General features: G+C 41.8%; 1 protein-coding gene across 2 annotated transcripts in view; it reads right to left on the bottom strand.

Annotated features, from left to right (window-relative positions):
• polg2 (polymerase (DNA directed), gamma 2, accessory subunit) overlaps positions 1-19999 on the bottom strand; it is a 32478-nt gene extending 12479 nt beyond the window's left edge. The window contains exons 1-6 of one of the 2 annotated variants that reach the window (XM_068003920.1): positions 19871-19999; positions 17414-18056; positions 7720-7849; positions 3032-3137; positions 1321-1494; positions 209-349 (exon numbers count right to left, since the gene is read on the bottom strand). In XM_068003920.1, the coding sequence (XP_067860021.1) occupies positions 209-349; positions 1321-1494; positions 3032-3137; positions 7720-7849; positions 17414-17936 (1074 nt within the window). In that variant the 5' untranslated portion in view covers positions 17937-18056; positions 19871-19999. The remainder of the gene's footprint in view (positions 1-208; positions 350-1320; positions 1495-3031; positions 3138-7719; positions 7850-17413; positions 18057-19870) is intronic. The other variant, XM_068003921.1, reaches the window with a different exon arrangement.
• Between the last annotated feature and the right edge of the window lie 525 nt (positions 20000-20524).

Genomic DNA, 20524 nt, shown 5'->3' with positions numbered 1-20524 from the left:
CAATAAAAACTGCAAAGCGGTACTTATCTTCAAATTTCTCCCTGTACTTTGAGTTATAAAATATGCACAAAGGTGCAAATTATTCATCAAATTTTACCACAAATGTACTTTAGGGATCCTTTTTAGGATTTTTTCCACACATACAAGAATGGATGAGAAACAAACCCAGTATCTTACCTTAATACAAAACAATTTCCATGAAACATACCTTTTTTGGGATGACTCTTAGTTTTGAATCAACTTTCTTTGTCAGCTGCAGTGAATCAAATAAAAAGGCTATCACTCCTCGGTCCAGATTTCCACTCACTGATAAAACATGCGGAACAACAGCCTTCCTTCCATCTCGACCCTTTTGAGAAATAAATATATTCTGATAACCGACATATTTGAGGTAGTATTTGTTAAGCATCATTTGTCCCACCCCCAAAATCTTGCACTTTTCTCCCCGCTTCTTCTGAAAATCACTCATTTTTACCATGGTTAGTGAAAAGAATGAACTTCCATTCATATAGTGCCTTACGTCTCAGAAATATCCTAAAACACTTCACTTAGAAAGAATTACCTGGTGTAGTTACAGTTGTGTAGGTAAATGTGGCAGGCAATTAACGAGCAGCAAGGCCCCATAAACAGCAATAAGATGAGTGACTGGTTGATATGTTTTTAGTGGTGTTGATTGAAGGAGCAATGTTGGTCAGAACCCCAGAAGAACTCAACTGCTCTTCGAATAGTGTCACAGGATCTTTAAAAGTCCATCTGAGCCACTGGAACAAGCGGACAGATCCTCTGTATAAGTCTCATTCGAAGAAAGGTACTTCTGACAATACAGCGTTCCCTCAGTACTACACTGGAGTGTCAGCCTAGATTATATGTTCAAGTCATGGAGTGGGGTTTGAACCCACAATCTTATGACTCAAATGTCAGTGCGCTACCAACTGATCCAAGGTGGTACATCTCCATAGGCCCTCATCCAAGAGGTCTTTCTTCATGGCCATCGTTAGTATCAGCTTCACAGTTGAACCACATGTTCTCACTTGTGATCCACACAACAGTTTCTAGCTTGAATCATTTAGAAAGGAGATTAGAAGAGCAATCCCTGGATGATTTTTCCCTCTTTAGCCCAAGGTAACTGCTATCCTTGCTGAGATCAGCTAATTCAACAGTTGTAATTAGTTACTGATTGGAAGATATCTAACTTGAAAACTATGACAGCCAGTCTAAACAATTTTTTTTAAATATCTGAATCAACTCCGTATAGAATTTGGCATTCCTCTTTAGTCACTCCTTATCACAAATAAACAAACACAAAGTTTTCACTCGTACTTGTAAGTTTGATTTATTCCCAGGGTGCTCAAGCACAAGTTCATTGTCTCCCAGATTTAGCAGCGTCTCAATTGGTTCCTTCCCCCATGGAAAACTGAAATACAGTGCAGTTCCCTTAGTTCCGTCATTATCCTGGAAATCACTGGCTGTAAAACTGGATGGACTTTTGGCAAACTACAAGACAATCAAAAAACAGTTACAAGATAAAACTTGGGAAGATATTAGACAACAGTTAAAACCTAGCTCTTCTCTCTTTCCCTCCCCCAATACAAAAACAAGTAACAATGGGAGAGAAATCGATTAGCACCCGGCTACGAGCAAAAAATGAGCGAAGCCAATGAAATGCCCACTCGAAGATGTCAACCCCAAGGTCGCCTGAAATTGGTCCTCATTACCACGAAACCTTACTGATGCAGCTTGCTAGTCGGGCCCATAGCAAGATCGGCTGGCTCGTACACAAGCAGCAGCCCTCAGGTAGGTCCTGGGAGTGGTTAAGCGTGGGCCGCAGTATTCCTGTGGAGGCAAGGAAGCAGGTAAGGACCACTGGTTAGGCCGCTGTAGAGCCTGAAAAACTAGTCAGAGTTTGGGTAACACAAGCACCCCCTAGTTTTTGAGCAATTTCAGACTGGGGTCTTTAAGCAGGCATTAGGCCCCTCATTGACATATGGAAGGGGCCTAACACCTGTTTACGCTGATTGCCAGGGACGCCCAAATATCACCTAAGCCGATATGGTGTTGGACATATTTCAGGTGCCATTCGGGCATGGGTGGTTGCATGCTAAATTGATTATTTTTGCCCTTGTTTTACACCTAGAAAATAGGTCCAATTTTGCCCCCTATTATGCCCACAGAACAACTTAGCTGAAAAGAGAATGTTAGGAAAGTATGTTTTCCAATTAATCGCCTTACTACATTGCACAAGAAGCAGACAGCAACTGAGGAGTCAACTGGAGCCTTAGGGCCCCCCTGATGGAAATTAGGCTTCAGGGGACAAAAAAACTTAGTAGATGCATTTTGGACAGAGTTGGGCAATTTTATGGGCATTTTGAAATGTTTTTGAAAAAAATTGAGCAATTTGATTGGTTTGTCTTCCCCTTGCTAAGAAATTTGTATATAACATCCAAAAGTTTTCAGGTTTTTTTTGACAGATGCAACTGGTTCTTATTTGTGAATGGGAATTTTTTTTGAGATAGCAATACTTTGCATGCTTCAGACGTGTGATTGGCACAAAACGTTTACTTAGCTAGTTATCTAATCACTCAATTAATTTGCTACCTATCCCAGGTATTCAATGTCTATATATTGACATAAAAAAGGAGAAAGACACTTTCGACACTCAGCTTACTCATTGGAACATTGCAGTTTACATCACTTACTTCCCTAAGCCACTGTTCTTACGTGCATTATAGTAGCTGAGGCATTGTCAGAGACCTTGGAGCACTCTGCCTGCCTGCCTGCCTACCCTCCCTCACAGCTATGCATCATGGATACAAAGTAAGTTTACACATCAGTGGCTTGTACATATTGTGTGGGGTCTACAATATTAGATTTCCATATCTGTGCCATCATTCCTGCAGCCGCCACAATACCTCAAAACACAGTATAAAGTTCTGTTTTGCACCGTTGCTAAAATCAGAATGATTGAGTAAACAGCCATCAACAGAGAAAAGCAATCTGAAATGAATTGTGTTTAAGTAAATCTGTTTCATACCTTCCTCCACCACAGTAAACGCTGGCGCACCCAGTAGTCTAGCCATTGTCCTGAAGTCCGAGGAGAGCTAAACCATACTAGCGATGCCACTTCCACCTCTCCTGTTCTTTAAAATAATGGGAGATTAAAACTATTACAACACAAGAGTAATAAACTTATACTTTACATTAGAGCTCTTTCATTCAACTAACTTTTTTTCTTCACACCTTGTTTTCCTTCCTACCTTCCCTCTCCCCAAATGTTACTTGCTTTGTTTTTTTTTAAAAAAAGGAGGCAGCTGGATATTTTTCTTTAAAACAGTGAGTTCAGGTGACAGGGGAAGCAACTGAATGGAGTCATTAACTTTTATAGTGCAAGGGAGTTGAAATAACAGCGAGAGATAAAATCAATATCCGATCCTCCATCACCAAGACTGCTTACTTCCACCTCTGCAATATTGCATTACCTCACACAGTTTCAAACTGTCCTGGTGGAGAAGTAAAGCTGGGTGGCGTCAACATACATATAGAAGCTGATCCCATACTTATCTATAATGATACCAAAGAAGAGCACGAGTTAAGGAATAGGGGCGGCCATGGGCAAAACCTCAGTGGCTTTATGGGAATGGGAGAAGGCAAGAAAGTGGAGCAAAAAGCAAGGGAGGGTAGAGTGGTTGTATCAAAAGGCAAGGAGAGGTGGAGGAAGACAATGACGGAAAATGTGCTGTGGTTGCAATCACACAGGATATCACTGGTGACGTTGACAGGGCAATCTTGGTGCTGCGAGCAGCACAAGACCAAGACCAAAGGGATTTGCACAGGGAATGGGACTGGTGGACACAAAATTGGACAGTGCTAGTACATTCAAGGAATTTGGGAGAAAGAGGTTAGAGATGGAGAGATTTGTACAGCATACAAAGGTGAACGCTGACTGATCCAGAGGGCAGTTTAAAATTTTGTTTTTTGCTGTTCAAATACAAATAATTAAAATGGGTGAGTTTCTCTTCAATGTCAGTGGAAAGCTTTCATATAGTGTCTGGAAGTCATACCACTGCAGGAAACTCTTTGCCCCCAGCCCCTAGATGTCTTAACTGAGATCTTTTTTTAGACAGATATAGTTTTACCTTATTTGGTCATGACCTCATCACCTTGCTACCATCTCTGGAAAAAACTGATGATCGACCGTGCCCTGCTACTTTTTTGTTGAATGCTTAACAAATTTCTATCTAAATTTTGCCAAAGTCGGATTAGCTTCATTCAGCTAAATCTCACACTCAGTGGCACTACTGCTTTCTTTGGCTTTTCTGTGCTGTGCCTCTTGCAAGGGCATAGTGAAATCATTTATTTTAACAAACTCAAAAACCAGAACCAAATTATACATTTTTCCAAAAATCTACACCCTGAAGCATGGGGTGTAGATTATATTGAAAGAAAGCATTTATATAGTACCTCATAGGCAGCATGGATTTCAAAAGGGAAGGTCATGCTTGACCAACCTTATTGAATCCTTTGAAGAAGTAACAGAAAGGGTAGATAAGGGTAATGCAGTAGATGCAATATATTTGGATTTTCAAAAGGCCTTCGATAAGGTACCGCATAGTAGACTCATGACTAAGGTCAGGGCATGTGGAGTCAGGGGACAAGTAGCAGACAGGCTACAAAACAGAAAACAAAAAGTAGGGGTTAAAGGTAGTCACTCAGTCTGCCAAAAGGTGGGAAGTGGTGTTCCACAATGATCAATGCTGGGACCACTGTTGTCCACTATTTACATAAACAATTTGGACTCGGGAATCGGAAGTACAATTTCAAAATTTGCAGACGACACCAAATTGGGGAGGGTATAGTTAATACCAAGGAGGACTGCGACAAAATGCAGGAAGACATTAATAAACTTGCAGAATGGGCATGTAATTGGCAAAAGAATTTCACTATAGATAGTATTATATTTGGTAGGAAGAATAAGAGGGCACATACTGCTTAGATAATAAGAGTCTAAATGGGATACAGGAGCAGTGGAACCTGGGGGTACAGATACACAAATCACTAAAAGTAGCAACGCAGGTTAATACGGCCATAAAAAAAGCAAACCAAGCACTGGGGTTCATTTCTAGAGGGATAGAATTGAAAAGCAGAGAAGTTATGTTAAACTTGCATAGAACCTTGGTTAGACCACACTTGGGAGAACTATAAACAGTTCTGATCTCCATATTATAAAAAGGAGATAGCGGCATGGGAAAGGGTGCAAAAAAAGATTTACTAGGATGATACCAGAATTGAGGGGTTATACCTATCAGGAAAGATTGAGTGGGCTGGGGCTCTTTTCTCTAGAAAAGAGAAGACTGAGGAGTGACCTGATAGAGGTCTTTAAGATTATGAAAGGGTTTGCTAGGGTAGATGTAGAGAACGTGTTACCACTTGTGGGGAGACCAGAACTAGGGGCCATAAATAGTCACTAATAAATCCAATAGAGAATTCAGGAGAAACTTCTTTACCCAGAGAGTGGTTGGAATGTGGAACTTGCTGCCACAAGGAGTAGTTGAGGTGACTAGCACGGATGCATTTAAGGGAAAGCTAGATAAACACATGAGGGAGAAAGGAATAGAAAGATACGCTGATAAGGTTAGATGAAGTAGGGAGGGAGATGAAGTGTGTGGAGCATAAACACTGGCAGGGACCTTTTGGGCCAAATGGCCTGTTTCTGTGCTATGTAATAATGTCCTTGGGATGTCCTAAAGTGCTTCAGAACTAATTAATTACTTTTGAAGTGCATTCGTTGCTAAGTAGACAAATATAGAATTTGAAATTCTCAATTTTGCTGGAACTATACGACACACAAGACGACCCTGTTATGAAAATTCAGGCATGTGGCATTAAAGAGAATGTAGCCATATAGATAAACAAATGGCAAAGGGACAAAAAGAGTAGGGATATATTGATGTTTTCAGATTAGTGGGATGGAGCCAGGGAAGTGCTCCTTGAGATGGGATGAGACCTTATTTTGCTTTTATACAAATGATTTGAACATGGGGACACAGGACTGTAGATCAGCAATGGCATATTTTTAAAAAGGAGATTGCACAAGTAGCAGGATAAATATATACCACTAAAAAAGGAGACTAGTTCAAGTTTCAGAATGCTGTGGATAAACAAAGAGGTTCAAAACAAAACAGAACTGAAGGCGTATGGGGCCCATAGGTACCATAAAAATTATTTTAAAAAGAGAATGAGAAAATAAGGAGAAGTTAAGAATAAGGAAAATAAGGAGAGGATAAGTAAAACAAGTAGGGAATATGAGGAGAGAAAAAAATTTTTTTTTGCTTAAGTATTCTACAAATATATCAGTAAAAAGAAAATTAAGATACGACCCCGAGAGAAGAGGATAATGAGTTAGTAGTTGATGTGGCAATTAGCAGTGTTTCTTAATAAATACTTCACTTCGGTATTTACAAAAGAGGATATTCGGGAGAAGGTAAATCCTGAATTGGTTAAACGTTGAGATGAGAGATATTATAATAAATTAAAAGAAAGTATGAGAAGTTAGTTAAGCTAAAAGGAGGACATAGTGCTGGGACCTGATGGGATATATCTAAGGATCCGGAGGGAAATTGGAGAAGTAGCAGAGGCCCTAATAATTATATTTCAAGGTTCTATTGAGAGTGGATGCGTGCTGGAGGATTCGAGAGTGGCCACTGGAATACCCATTTTCAAAAAGGGAGACAGGTAATTACAGGCCAGTTAGTTTAGCATCTGTAGTAGGGAAAAATTTGGGAGTCTTTAATTAAAGATGAAGCTACTAAATATCTAGAAGAGAAAATAATTAGAAGCAGCCAAAATGGATTTCAGAAAGGAAGACCATGCTTGACAAACCTGATAAGAGTTCTTTGAGATAACAGATATGGTGGATGGGAGAAATGCAGTGGCTGTGGTGTACAAAGTCTTTGACAAGATAGCAAAGAATACTATTGGATAAGATCAAGGGATATTGAATTAGGAGCAGGGTAGCAAATTGGATTTAAAACTGGTTAGAAGGGAGGAAACAGAGTAAGAGTTTCTCAAAGTGGTTGGAAGTGGGTAGCAGCGACCCACAGGGTTCTGTTTGGGGCTGCTTCTTTTTATTATGTACATCACTGACTTGGATATAGGGATAGATGGAGTGGTGTCCAAATTTCCAGACAATACTAAAATAGGAGGTATACTGAATAATTCTGCAGACCAAAGGAAACTGCAAGGGAATATTGATAAGATGGTGAAATAAGCAAAAAAGTGTCAGATAGAATTCAATGTCAGTAAATGTAAGGTGGTACATATTTATACTTTGAATTGGGGAAAGCTGGGTGCTGTGGAAGAGGAAAGGGATCTGGGAGGTTATAATACATTAAAAGCAGCAACTCAAGTAGATAAGGCCATAAAAAAGCTAAAATACTGGGCTTAGGGCAAGTGTAGAATATAAAAGTTGGGATATAATGGTGAATCCATATAAAACCTTAATAAAACTCCAGTTGGGAGTACTGTGTGCAGATTTGGGCTCCACACTGTCGGAACAGTGTTGAGGCAATAGAGAGGGTCAAGCACAGATTCACCAGGAAGGTATGAGGACATTTTTTTTTAAAACCAAGATTTTACTTTATGTTCATGATTAAGTGATAACGTTTACAGTTGATGAATTACTCAAAGAATAGGAATGACTGTATGTCAAGTTGAGCTTCTCACCTTACAGCATTGCACGCAGTTGGGTATTTAGCAGCAAGAGTGGGCTGATAACATACCCCGATCTCAGCCAAACCAAAAGGTAGCTTCCTGTTCACAAGGCTCATCGACTTAGTATATTCTTGAAAGGCTCCTGAGGTAGATCAAAAGAAACAGATGTGCGCTTCAGACCTCAAAAAAAGTGTATGTTATATAAACTACAGTAATATTCTATAGATAAAACCTCTTACAAAATCATGGCTAGCTTTAACTTTGAATATTTGTCTTTAAGTAAGGAATTACATTTTCATCATTACATTTTATGCACATCAGATATCCCAATATATGCCCAACACTATATCAACTGCTAAACGCCCCACAGCACGTACATGGATCCCAAAATCTTTTTTTGCCACTTATATGCCTCCTTCCCCTATATCCTTGGTATGTATGCCCATATTTTCACCCATCTGCCAAAAACATCTGCGGCGAGTGACTCACCTCCTGACTCCCCAAAGCCTTTCCACCATCTACAAGGCACAAGTCAGGAGTGTGATGGAATATTCTCCACTTGCCTGGATGAGTGCAGCTCCAACAACACTCAAGAAGCTCGACACCATCCAAGATAAAACAGCCCGCTTGATTGGCACCCCATCCACCACCCTAAACATTCACTCCCTTCACCACCAGCGCACTGTGGCTGCAGTGTGCACCATCCACAGGATGCACTGCAGCAACTCGCCAAGGCTTCTTCGACAGCACCTCCCAAACCCGCGACCTCTACCATCTAGAAGGACAAGAGCAGCAGGCACATGGGAACAACACCACCTGCACGTTCCCCTCCAAGTCACACACCATCCCGACTTGGAAATATATCGCCGTTCCTTCATTGTCGCTGGGTCAAAATCCTGGAACTCCCTTCCTAACAGCACTATGGGAGAACCGTCACCACACGGACTGCAGCGGTTCAAGAAGGCGGCTCACCACCACCTTCTCGAGGGCAATTAGGGATGGGCAATAAATGCTGGTCTCGCCAGCGACGCCCACATCCCGTGAACGAATAAAAAAAAACACTCCTCAGAAGGCAAAATGACCAATAGAACTGGTTAAAGTTCAGCCAGATAGTTCTGCACAATTGAACTTATATTGTTGCACAGTGCAGCTGCTACTCAAAAGCCCAGTTTTTTAATGATCAAATTATCCTGAAATACAGCCCATCCTAGCTCATTCTTAGAGAAAGAACCCATAATTCCCATATCATAACATCCATTTCTTAAGTGATTCCAGAGTTTCTGCCTCCACTATCCTAACCAGAATTCCATTCCAAGTGTTGATTACCATTTGTGTCTTAACAGCATCAAGATCAAACTATCTAACCTCAATAGGAAATGCATCAGCAGCAACAATTTTCAGACAGCAACTCAAATATGCTGCACCAAAAAGGGCTCACCCCACACACAGATCTTAGAATTCTTCAGCTTGCCAAAGCTACAATGAGTTACAAAAAAGGCCAGAAAAGGGAGGGAAATTTCATTATATAAAATATATCAAGACACTGACTGCCCCCATCATTTTAGCTTATCTCCCAGCAGCCAGCTCAAGAATTGACCGATTGCTTGCTTGTTGCCACCTCTCTTCCACCCCAACCCCACTCTACTGGAGATTATGTTGTGAGGTGAGTAGAGGGACATGATGTGGAAGAAAAAGGAGAATTTAAATAATTGGAGAGAAAAAAATAATTTAAACCAGTACAAGCAAAAACAAATGCTTTATCTCAGCATGGTAGGATGTAGGTTTCATGAGCAACTTGCTGTTTTTCAGTTTAGAATAAGATTACAACTCAACCAATAATCATTAGCAACTGAACAGAAGAGCAAGAAAAACCAATTCGGTCAGAAAAGTTCTTCCTTCTAGTACCAAAGCTCCATGTTAGAATTCAACTGTATTTTGAAAATCCCTATTTTTTTTATTGTCTACTAACCTGGCATTCTGTGTAGAGACAAATATGGATGCTAATTATTTTCAATGGATAGTTTGTTGGCAAATGTTTTGCATTACAATACAATTATACCAGACTATAGTCAGCATCCAAAATGGATGCAGGATAGCGGGGGGGGGGGGGGGAGGGGGGGGGAGGGAGGGGGAAGGAGTTGTCTCAAGAATTAACCAAAATATTGTCATGAAAAATGTACTTGTTTCATGATTTAAAAATTGCACAAGCACTTCAGAATCTAAACAACCATTTATTAATACTCAATTTTATAAATTTTCACATTTGCACATCAGAATTTTTTTTGAACCAGATCAAGAATTCTGAAATTAATTACTATTCAAGATATTGGATAATGGTAATGCTCAGAACTCTGATAGAAGAAAAACACCAACTTTCATTCCCCACAATACAAAAGGAGAAATGGAGCCAGCCGGCATAAGGCAGGTGCCGTGGTGTGGGTGATCATGGGGAAGGATGGAGGAATTTGGTGCAGAAGTGACCCAAATTATTTTTGTGGAGTCCGGAGGAGCACTCCTTTTCCTCCTGGCCTCACAAAAATAATTAACTTTTCTTTTGGGCTCTGCTTCGGCTGGATCACCAGCTGAAACTGGCAGAACATGCACAGCGCACGGTCTGCCCAGTTGTGTCCCAAAATGGCAATCAGGGTCCTACGTATCTCATGGAACCCCGGCTTGCATATTAAAAAGGCCTGAATCGTGGAGGCGCTCTGGCCGCCCAATCATAGGACCTTTTCAGGATGGCAGTGGGAACAAGGCAGTAAGTTTTTTCCCCCACCATCTCAAGGACACCACTGTCCTATTTCCACCAGGGGGGTAAGTGAAAATTTCCCCCAGCACTATCGCCTCTGATCTCAAACCATACTCCTTTGTTAAAGTTGCAGAAAGATCAGTTTACTGGTTATACCAAGCAATTTTTCCCCTCCCCACCCCCAATGACTCAACACTATGAAGCACAAAATTGTCTTAGGATGAATAGTGCTCCCACATCTGGGGAGGCTTTAACTGCCCTCTGATGCTCCTGGACAAGATACAAGAAAATGCTTGGCTGACAGATGATGTCTCTCTCATCTGCAGCCTCCAACTTCCTGGTCTATTTTGATAGTATTACAGTCGGTGCTACTCTGAACTTCCCACTTTTTTCTCTCCACTTTTCTCCCAATCTTTATTTCCAACCTGTATATTAGGATAAAATATATAGATAAGTGTGGGGTGGTACATTTTGGTAGGAAGAATAAGGAGGCTTAGATAATAAGAGTCTAAATGGGGTAGAGGAGCAGAGGGATCTGGGGGTACAGATACACATCACTAAAAGTAATGAGGTCAGTAAAAAAAAGCAAACAAAGCACTGGGGTTCATTTCTAGAGGGACAGAATTGAAAAGCAGAGAAGTTATGTTGAATTTGTATAGTACCTTGGTTAAACCACACTTGAAGTACTGTGAACAGTTCTGGTCTCCATATTATAAAAAATAATAGAGGCACTAGAGAAGGTGTAAAAGATTTACTAGGAGGATACCAGAACTGAGAGGTTATACCTAGCAGGAAAGATTGAACAGGTTGGGGCTCTTTTCTCTAGAAAAAAGACTGAGAGGTGACCTGATAGAGGTCTTTAAGATTATGAAAGGATTTGATAGGGTAGACGTAGAGAAGATGTTTCCACTTGTGGGGGAGACCAGAACTAGGGGCCATAAATACAAGACAGCCATTAATAAATCCAATAGGGAATTCAGGAGAAACTTCTTTACCCAGAGAGTGGTTAGGTTGTGGAATTCACTACCACAAGGAATAGTTGAGGCGACTAGCATAGATGCATTTAAGGGAAAGTTAGATAAACACACGAGGGAGAAAGGAATAGAAGGATATGCTGATAGAGTTAGATGAAGTAGGGTGGGAGGAGACTCGTGTGGAGCATAAGCACCAGCAGTTGGGCCCAAAGGCCTGTTTCTGTGCTGTACATTCTATGGGAGCTGGAGTCTGACATGCATGGAAACCTATCATGCTCAACAGTACTAACTCCTTTGATGCAGCATACTTGTTCTTGCTACATGAACTCGTGGCCATTACTCATACGTGAGCGTTGACAAGTGTTGCCAGACTATCGACTGGAGGATATCACAGTCAAACCAAACTGTTTCTTCACCCAGTGTTCACCACAGGCACTTCTAGTAGGGCCAAAAGGATAGCAAGTGGTAGCAGGAACCCTGCTCAATTTTCCCATTCCTAAGCCAGAAAACTATGACCAATTGTGGCACATCTATCATTGCCATGACTGAAATAAGCCTGCTCAGCACAGACTAGTAACTGAGCGTGAGACTTTCTTGGTCTGTATGGCTCAGCCAGAGGAGCCAACTTTTCTTGTGTTTTTCATAAGCCTTAATTATGTTGTTCTCAGAAGCTCTTCCTCTTCCCCTCATCTTCACTGTGTTGAAATCACAACTCATCACGTCTCCAATACTAACTCATTCTTTCCCAGGACCTTGAATCTGTGAAACTCTTCATATACATCAGTCTTTCCTCCCTCTTACAATTTTCAGACTTTTAAAACCCAAGCTTATCATCACAATCACCACTTCCTGATTTACCTAATTTTCTATTCTATTCTTTTCAACTTAAGTTTCTCTAATTAAAAAAAGTTTATACAGTAAAAGGTTTATTCCTAGTGATCAATTATAGAATCATAGAATCATAGAAGTTTACAACATGGAAACAGGCCCTTCGGCCCAACATGTCCATGTCACCCAGTTTATACCACTAAGCTAGTCCCAATTGCCTGCACTTGGCCCATATCCCTCTATACCCATCTTACCCATGTAACTGTCCAAATGCTTTTTAAAAGACAAAATTGTACCCGCCTCTACTACTGCCTCTGGCAGCTCGTTCCAGACACTCACCACCCTTTGAGTGAAAAAATTGCCCCTCTGGACCCTTTTGTATCTCTCCCCTCTCACCTTAAATCTATGCCCCCTCGTTATAGACTCCCCTACCTTTGGGAAAAGATTTTGACTATCTACCTTATCTATGCCCCTCATTATTTTATAGACTTCTATAAGATCACCCCTAAACCTCCTACTCTCCAGGGAAAAAAGTCTCAGTCTATCCAACCTCTCCCTATAAGTCAAACCATCAAGTCCCGGTAGCATCCTAGTAAATCTTTTCTGCACTCTTTCTAGTTTAATAATATCCTTTCTATAATAGGGTGACCAGAACTGTACATAGTATTCCAAGTGTGGCCTAACTAATGTCTTGTACAACTTCAACAAGACATCCCAACTCCTGTATTCAATGTTCTGACCAATGAAACCAAGTATGCTGAATGCCTTCTTCACCACCCTATCCACCTGTGACTCCACTTTCAAGGAGCTATGAACCTGTACTCCTAGATTTCTTTGTTCTATAACTCTCCCCAACGCCCTACCATTAACGGAGTAGGTCCTGGCCCGGTTCGATCTACCAAAATGCATCACCTCACATTTATCTAAATTAAACTCCATCTGTCATTCATCGGCCCACTTTATCAAGATCCCGTTGCAATCCTAGATAACCTTCTTCACTGTCCACAATGCCACCAATCTTGGTGTCATCTGCAAACTTACTAACCATGCCTCCTAAATTCTCATCCAAATCATTAATATAAATAACAAATAACAGCGGACCCAGCACCGATCCCTGAGGCACACCGCTGGTCACAGGCCTCCAGTTTGAAAAACAACCCTCTACAACCACCCTCTGTCTTCTGTCGTCAATCCAATTTTGTATCCAATTGGCTACCTCACCTTGGATCCCATGAGATTTAACCTTATGTAACAACCTACCATGCGGTACCTTGTCAAAGGCTTTGCTAAAGTCCATGTAGACCACGTCCACTGCACAGCCCTCATCTATCTTCTTGGTTACCCCTTCAAAAAACTCAATCAAATTCGTGAGACATGATTTTCCTCTCACAAAACCATGCTGACTGTTCCTAATCAGTCCCTGCCTCTCCAAATGCCTGTAGATCCTGTCTCTCAGAATACCCTCTAACAACTTACCCACTACAGATGTCAGGCTCACCGGTCTGTAGTTCCCAGGCTTTTCCCTGCCGCCCTTCTTAAACAAAGGCACAACATTTGCTACCCTCCAATCTTCAGGCACCTTACCTGTAGCTGTCGATGATTCAAATTTAAATGTTTTTTAAAAATCACAGCCGACGCAACTGAGGATCGATCAATAGCTCAGTACTGCCATCAGCTGGTACTTTTTTGTAAGTTATTTTATTCTTTTCCATACCAGTCCTGTCTTCAATCTCCTCCCTAATAGCATAACCAATATCCGAAACTTGCCATCTAGGAAAACTGCATGCAACATCTCACATCCCATCACTCATAGTTCAGCGCACATAGTTGGGATGAAATTAAATAATCAGAAACCTTTTGCTTCCAAACAGGTTTCCATTCCTGACACAGTACTGAAATGACCCTTATCAAAGTCACAAATGACATCCTATGTGACTGTGACGATGGTAAACTATCCCTCCTTGTCCTTCTTGACCTGTCTGCAGCACGTGTACGCTGACGACACCCAGCTCTACCTCATCACTACTTCCCTCGGCCCCTCCAATGTCTCTGATTTGTCACACTACTTGTCATATGAGCAAAAATGTCCTCCAACTAAATATTGGGAAGAACAAAGCCATTGTCTTCAGTCCATGCCACAAACTCCATTCCTTAGCCACTGACTCCATCACCCTCCCTGGCCACTGTCTGAGGCTGAACCAGACCATTCACAATCTCGGCGTTCTATTTGACCCGGAGATGAGCTTCTGACCACATATCCGCTCCATCACCAAGACCACCTCTAACATCTCCCGCCTCCGCTCATCTGCTGCTGAAACTCTCATCAATGCCTTTATTACCTCTAGGCTCAACTGTTCCAATGCTCTCCTAGCTGGCCTCCCATCTTCCACCCTCCATAAACCCGAACTCATCCAAAACTCTGCTGCCCATATCCTAACTCACACCAAGCCCCGATCACCCATCATCTGTGTTTGCTGACCTACATTGGCTCCTGGTCCAGGAAGACCTCAATTTTAAAATTCTCATCCCTGTTTTCAAATCCCTCCACAGCCTCGCCCATCTGCATCCTGTAACCTCCTCCAGCCCTACAACCTTCCAAGATTTGTTCCTCCAATTCTTGCCTCTTGCGCATCTCCAATTTTAATTGCTCCACCATTGGCAATCGTGCCTTCAGCTGCCTAGGCCCCAAGCTCTGGAATTCCCTCCCTAAACCACTCCACCTCTCTATCCTTCTTTAAGTCGCTCCTTAAAACCTACCACTTTGACCAAACTTTTGGTCACTTGTCCTGATATCTCCTTACATGGCTCGGTGTCAAATTTTGTTTGAAAATCACGCCTTGGGACATTTTACTACGTTAAAAGGCGTAATATAAATGCAAGTTATTGTTGTTGAGCACACCATCTCTTCACCTCTGGAACCTAGATTCAAATTCAGCCCATAATCATGAATCAAAGTTTCATTTCACTGCCGCATAAGTTTGGGCATTCAAAATGGTGAAACAGACCTCTACAGTCAAACTTTCAGACATCTTCACAATGAAAACAGGTGGGCTTCTTTATCTTCAACTAATACATGGGGATAGTTATTTACAAAGGAATTTTTATGGGGGTTAGCTGGTTGCCTCACACGCACAAACACCCATCATGCTTAATAGTCGCCAAATCAGGCTACTGAGAAAACCACATAGGGAGAGTTCTGTTTGCCCAATATGAAGTGTATATACACTTCCTCCCTAGGGTCACAACTCACTTATCCTAGTTCAAAGGGCTAAGGCATAGGTTAACCAGAGCCACGGCTTAGTGACCCCCCAAGTGAAGAACGGCATACTGCTGGTTTTCATTCAGCTTAAACTGTGCAGCTTACCTGAACAGAGGGCAGGTAAGCTTCCCTGCTGCTTCTCCAACTAGGACCATCTTACCTTTTTTGGGATGTTTAATTGGAATGGAGTGAAAAGAATTCCAACTCCAGTGACAGGTACTCCCCTCCAGGTCCCATTGATGAAAAGATTGGCTGGAGCAATAGAGACCTGCTGCCCACGGCTATTACATTGCTAAGTCTGCCATAAAGAGTTGACTTGGTTACAATCTTCCATCCCAGACATTATCACTTTGGAGCCACCTTTACCTCAAAGATATCCCACTTATCTTCAACCCAACCCTTCAATAATATAATCATTAGATAAGTGATAAGCACAAGCTTTAGATCTCACTAAGCAAACAGCAGGTACGAGAAGATTGTAGTGGAAGTGGCGTTTTAAACCACACAGTTGAATTCTGGGTTACAGAAGGGCTAGTACTACAATTCTGAGATGCTGAATCAACACTCTCAGCAATGAGACAAACAAAAGAGTTGGTATCTGTTTCCAATCAGTGGTTAGTGCAGAAGAAGTCTGCCGAGGTCACTGAATAAATGGGCCCTGGTGTCTGGCCAGATAAGGAATACCCGGAAGTGTCCCCAAGGAAGGCTATTTTTATCTGGTTTACTCCCTTGCTTTGGTAATTGGAGACCAAGAAAAGGAGTTAAGCAGCTTACTAGCAGCCAGACCTTCCGTTAACTAATTAAAACTTGACCATTATAAGTCCTTGATTATAAGTCCAAAGTAATTAACACCTAAAAGGGAATCCTTGTGATAGAATGGAATATGTCAATTGTTCAAACAACAGAATAGGTGGAACAGGAGTCTTACTTTGTGAAATTAAATGTATGATAGTCAAAACCAGGACAGAGAAAGGTTTTGAAAGCTTGCAGAAAAATTTTAGGTTTTGAAAAGGTGTAGGTTTCAGAAAATCAATGAGATACAAGCCAGGGATTCAATCTCAATTCCAACCCAAATTTTACCTTTGCAGCTTTAGGTATTATTACTACCAGCCACCTATTATGTTATATAAATACAAAATAAGTACACATTCTTCCTTAGTGCAATTATTCCATAATGCTGTAACACCTTCGAGAATTAGTAACACTACACCACGGGGTCAGCTCAGTGGGTAGCACTATTACCTCAGTCAGAAGGTTGTGGGTTCAAATCCCACACTAGGGAACTGAGCACAAAATCTAGGCTGATACTCCGTTGCAGTACTGAGGGAGTGCTGCACTGTCAGAGGTGCCATCTTTCGGATGAGACATTACCAAGGCCCTGTCTGACCTCTCAGGGTGGACATAAAAGATCCCATGCACTATTTCAAAGAAGAGCAGGGGAGTTCACCCCAGTGGCCTGGTCAATATTTAACCCTCAACCAACACCTCAAAAACAGAATATCTGGTCATTATCGCATTGCTGTGCGCAAATTGGCTGCCACATTTCCTACATTACAACAGTGACTTCAAAAGTACTTCATTAGCTGTGAACTGCTTTTGGATGTCCTGAGGACATGAAAGGCGCTATATAAATGCAAGTCTTTCTTTCTTTTACACAGTGCTTGCTGTGCTGGTCCAGGCTGCACAGCTTCCCACAATTCAGGAGACAACAAAGGGTGAGGGGAAAGAGGTGTTTAGAACAAACAAAAGTACAAACTTAAAAAAAAATTAGTTACATTTTTATTTTATTCTAAGAGATAAAGTTCTGTGACTCATAAGGGAATATGCTGGGAGGCACTATGGGGAATGGAGGGAGAACAACAGTTTAAAAAAAACTAAAAAGTAATGGTATTGTACCTTGCAGGAGGTTAGGACGTAGTACGGTGCTCTCCTTCAGTAAGTCTTTTAATGAAGCAACAATTTCTTCCCTATTCAAGTCTTTATTGCCTAATGGTTCTTGCAATGCTGCAGTCTCTATCAGCCTCACTGACCTGTCGTCTGAATTCTGACAGCCCATCAACTTATGAGGGGTCTCCACTCCAAATACCTGCTCTCTAGATAATACCACTGAGTCCCACCACTTATTGACCAAGTTTTTCTTGAGTTCCATTCCCAAATGTCCATAATTGTACCAACCATTGACTAGAGCATCTCGGGTAATTATATCTCCAGTTATAAAATGCCTACTCTGGCAAAGCTCAATCAGTGTTTCAGTAACTCCAGAAAGATCAAATGCAGATTTACTGTATTTTTTTGACCCCACGCAAAAGCTAAGGATCTGCCAATCTTGTTGAAACACTTTATTGGAGATCTTCCATTGCTTCAGAAATGACCGAACAGAAAGTTTCATAATTATCAATCCCATGATGGTGAGTTTCATTCATAAGGATTCACAAAGGCAGAAATAAACTGCAAAATGATCAGAGTGATTTCTTGCTATATTGGCTGAATTTTTGGCATCAATCATACTGGCAAGAGTGGTCTTAATGTGATAAAACATCTGTAATAAAAGAAACAGAATATGTAAATATAAGTAAAGTTTATTCACAATAATAAACATGTTTCCTTCCCCCTTAGTCCAGGACTAATAGTTTAAAACAAAACTACAGGTTCTCGTATTCCTCACTGCTACGATAATCAGAAGGTTATCCAGATTAATTCAGGATAAGAACACAAGAACTTTAAAATATTTTATAGTCCCTCCACTACTAGTTCAGTGATTCAAATTACTATACAGCACAGTACTATGATACAAGCTTACTAATTTGTGGTTTGTGTTGAGTTAGGTAATCTCAGCTAAGGGCAGCCAAGGCTCAAAATGTATCATGGCGTTCCTGGGTGGGGGGAAAAAAAAAATCACCCTGGGCTCCCACTTCTAGTTGCTATCCAGAGAACCATGTTGGAAATGATATATGTGGATATCAAGGGAGGACGAAATCAGGCCTAGCTGTGATGCCCCTAATGATACACAATATCTACACTCACACATAAAACACTCACTTAGATGAGGTATACAATGGCTGCTAATGTTGATGGAATCTTTGCAGAGGAACAAAGGTGAAAAATCAGAAAGAAGATTATAGTAAAAGCAAGTCAGTATCTACAAGACTCTATGCAGAAGTCTTGTATCCATTCATTTTAGGTAGCACAGACTGAAGTCAGCATTTTCAGAAAATGGAAGACAACCATCAGAAACAGGAACCGTGCCAGATTTTTCCACCTTAGACCAGGAATTTAAGACCACCAACTTCAAGTCATTGAAACCATTCAGGAGTCCGATTAAATCTCATCTCCCCAAGATCATTTGCAACCCCACCACACTTGATCGAGAACATTCATGAGTTTCTCCCACCCGAAACATTCTGAAACCACCCCAAACTGGGATTATTGGCAAACCTACCTAATCCCCCACCCCTCAGGGAACACTCACTACCCCTTCCCCCCCACTGACCATTCAGCAGCACAACACCCCTACACCATCCCACAATAAAGAGAATTTGTGATCCCTCCTACTCATCTTCTCCATTTCCCCACATCGCTCTCCAAACCCCATTTTGCTCTCAGCACCCATCTCCTGCCCCCTCTCCAATCCCTCCTCCCCCCACCCATATTTCCTCCTTATCCCAGCCCCATTTCCCCCCCACCCGCATTTCCTCCTCATCCCAGCCCCATTTCCCCTCCACCCGTATTTCTTTCTCATCCCAGCCCCATTTTACCCCCTGCCCGTATTTCCTTCTCATCCCAGCCCCATTTCCCCTCCACCCGTATTTCTTTCTCATCCCAGCCCCATTTTACCCCCTGCCCGTATTTCCTTCTCATCCCAGCCCCATTTTACCCCCCATGCCCGTATTTCCTTCTCATCCCAGCCCCATTTTAACCCCCCTGCCCGTATTTCCTTCTCATCCCAGCCCCATTTTAAACCCCCTGCCCGTATTTCCTTCTCATCCCAGCCCCATTTCCCTTCCACCCATATTTTTCTCAATCCAGCCCCATTTTACCCCCCCGCCCGTATTTCCTTCTCATCCCAGCCCCATTTCACCTCCCGCCCATATTTCCTCCTCCCCACCTTTACCTGCCCCCCCATCCTCCACCCTCCATCCCCCCATCCTCCATTTCCCCAATTGCATACTACACTTGGTCTTGACTCCACATGTGCAATGCCAGAGGAGAGCCACTTTATATATATATATATTATTGTTGACAGCAGAAATCATCATAATCTAAGCATTCTCGATGGGCAAAGTAAGGACAAACTCAATGCACGTTAACAATAATGGCCTAGAGTCCTTAACTGTAGATATAAGGGAATACTACCTCACAAATCCTAACCCACCAACTGACAGCTGCCTCTACTGTTGAGCTGACGGTTAAACTGTCTCGTTTAAATACAGTCTCCCGCACAGCTCACGTCGCATTCAACCCGGCTTCCATTGACCTCGAGACATCATTTCCTGGGATACCGCGCGACCGGAAAGCTCATACTGCGCATGCGTGGTTGTCCGAGCCCTCCCTGCCTCACCTTGGTAAAGGAGCTGCGCCGGCGGCCGCCGCCATATTGGTAAAGGATCGAACTGATTTCCTATCACATTTACAGTCCCTTCCCAAATCAGTTTTAGTATGGTAACCATTATCCTCATAGGAGGGTAAAATTACATTTTTTTAAATCTAATTTAGATCTTCAAAGGACCACTGCAGGTTTGTCCTAATTTGTTTTGCTGATGTACACATAAAGCTAAATCCTCAAGAACCTATTTTAACCTGTCTCCTTCCTGTATGCAAAAATGAACTGTATGTTACATTTTTGGGTTTTTATGCCAGCTCTATTACTTTGGTTGAGCTTCAATTACTGCTCCCAAAAGCTGACCTTGTGTCCCCTATGAACCAGAATTACCTGGTTTTATCTACCACTGTCCAGGATCCAGGTAAATTTAGTGAGATCCAGAGACTGATCAGAAAAACAGTATTCCA

The sequence above is a fragment of the Heptranchias perlo genome, chromosome 23 (assembly GCF_035084215.1).
Source record: "Heptranchias perlo isolate sHepPer1 chromosome 23, sHepPer1.hap1, whole genome shotgun sequence".
Taxonomy (NCBI): Eukaryota; Metazoa; Chordata; class Chondrichthyes; order Hexanchiformes; family Hexanchidae; genus Heptranchias; species Heptranchias perlo.
This window is presented reverse-complemented; position numbering and strand designations above follow the sequence as displayed.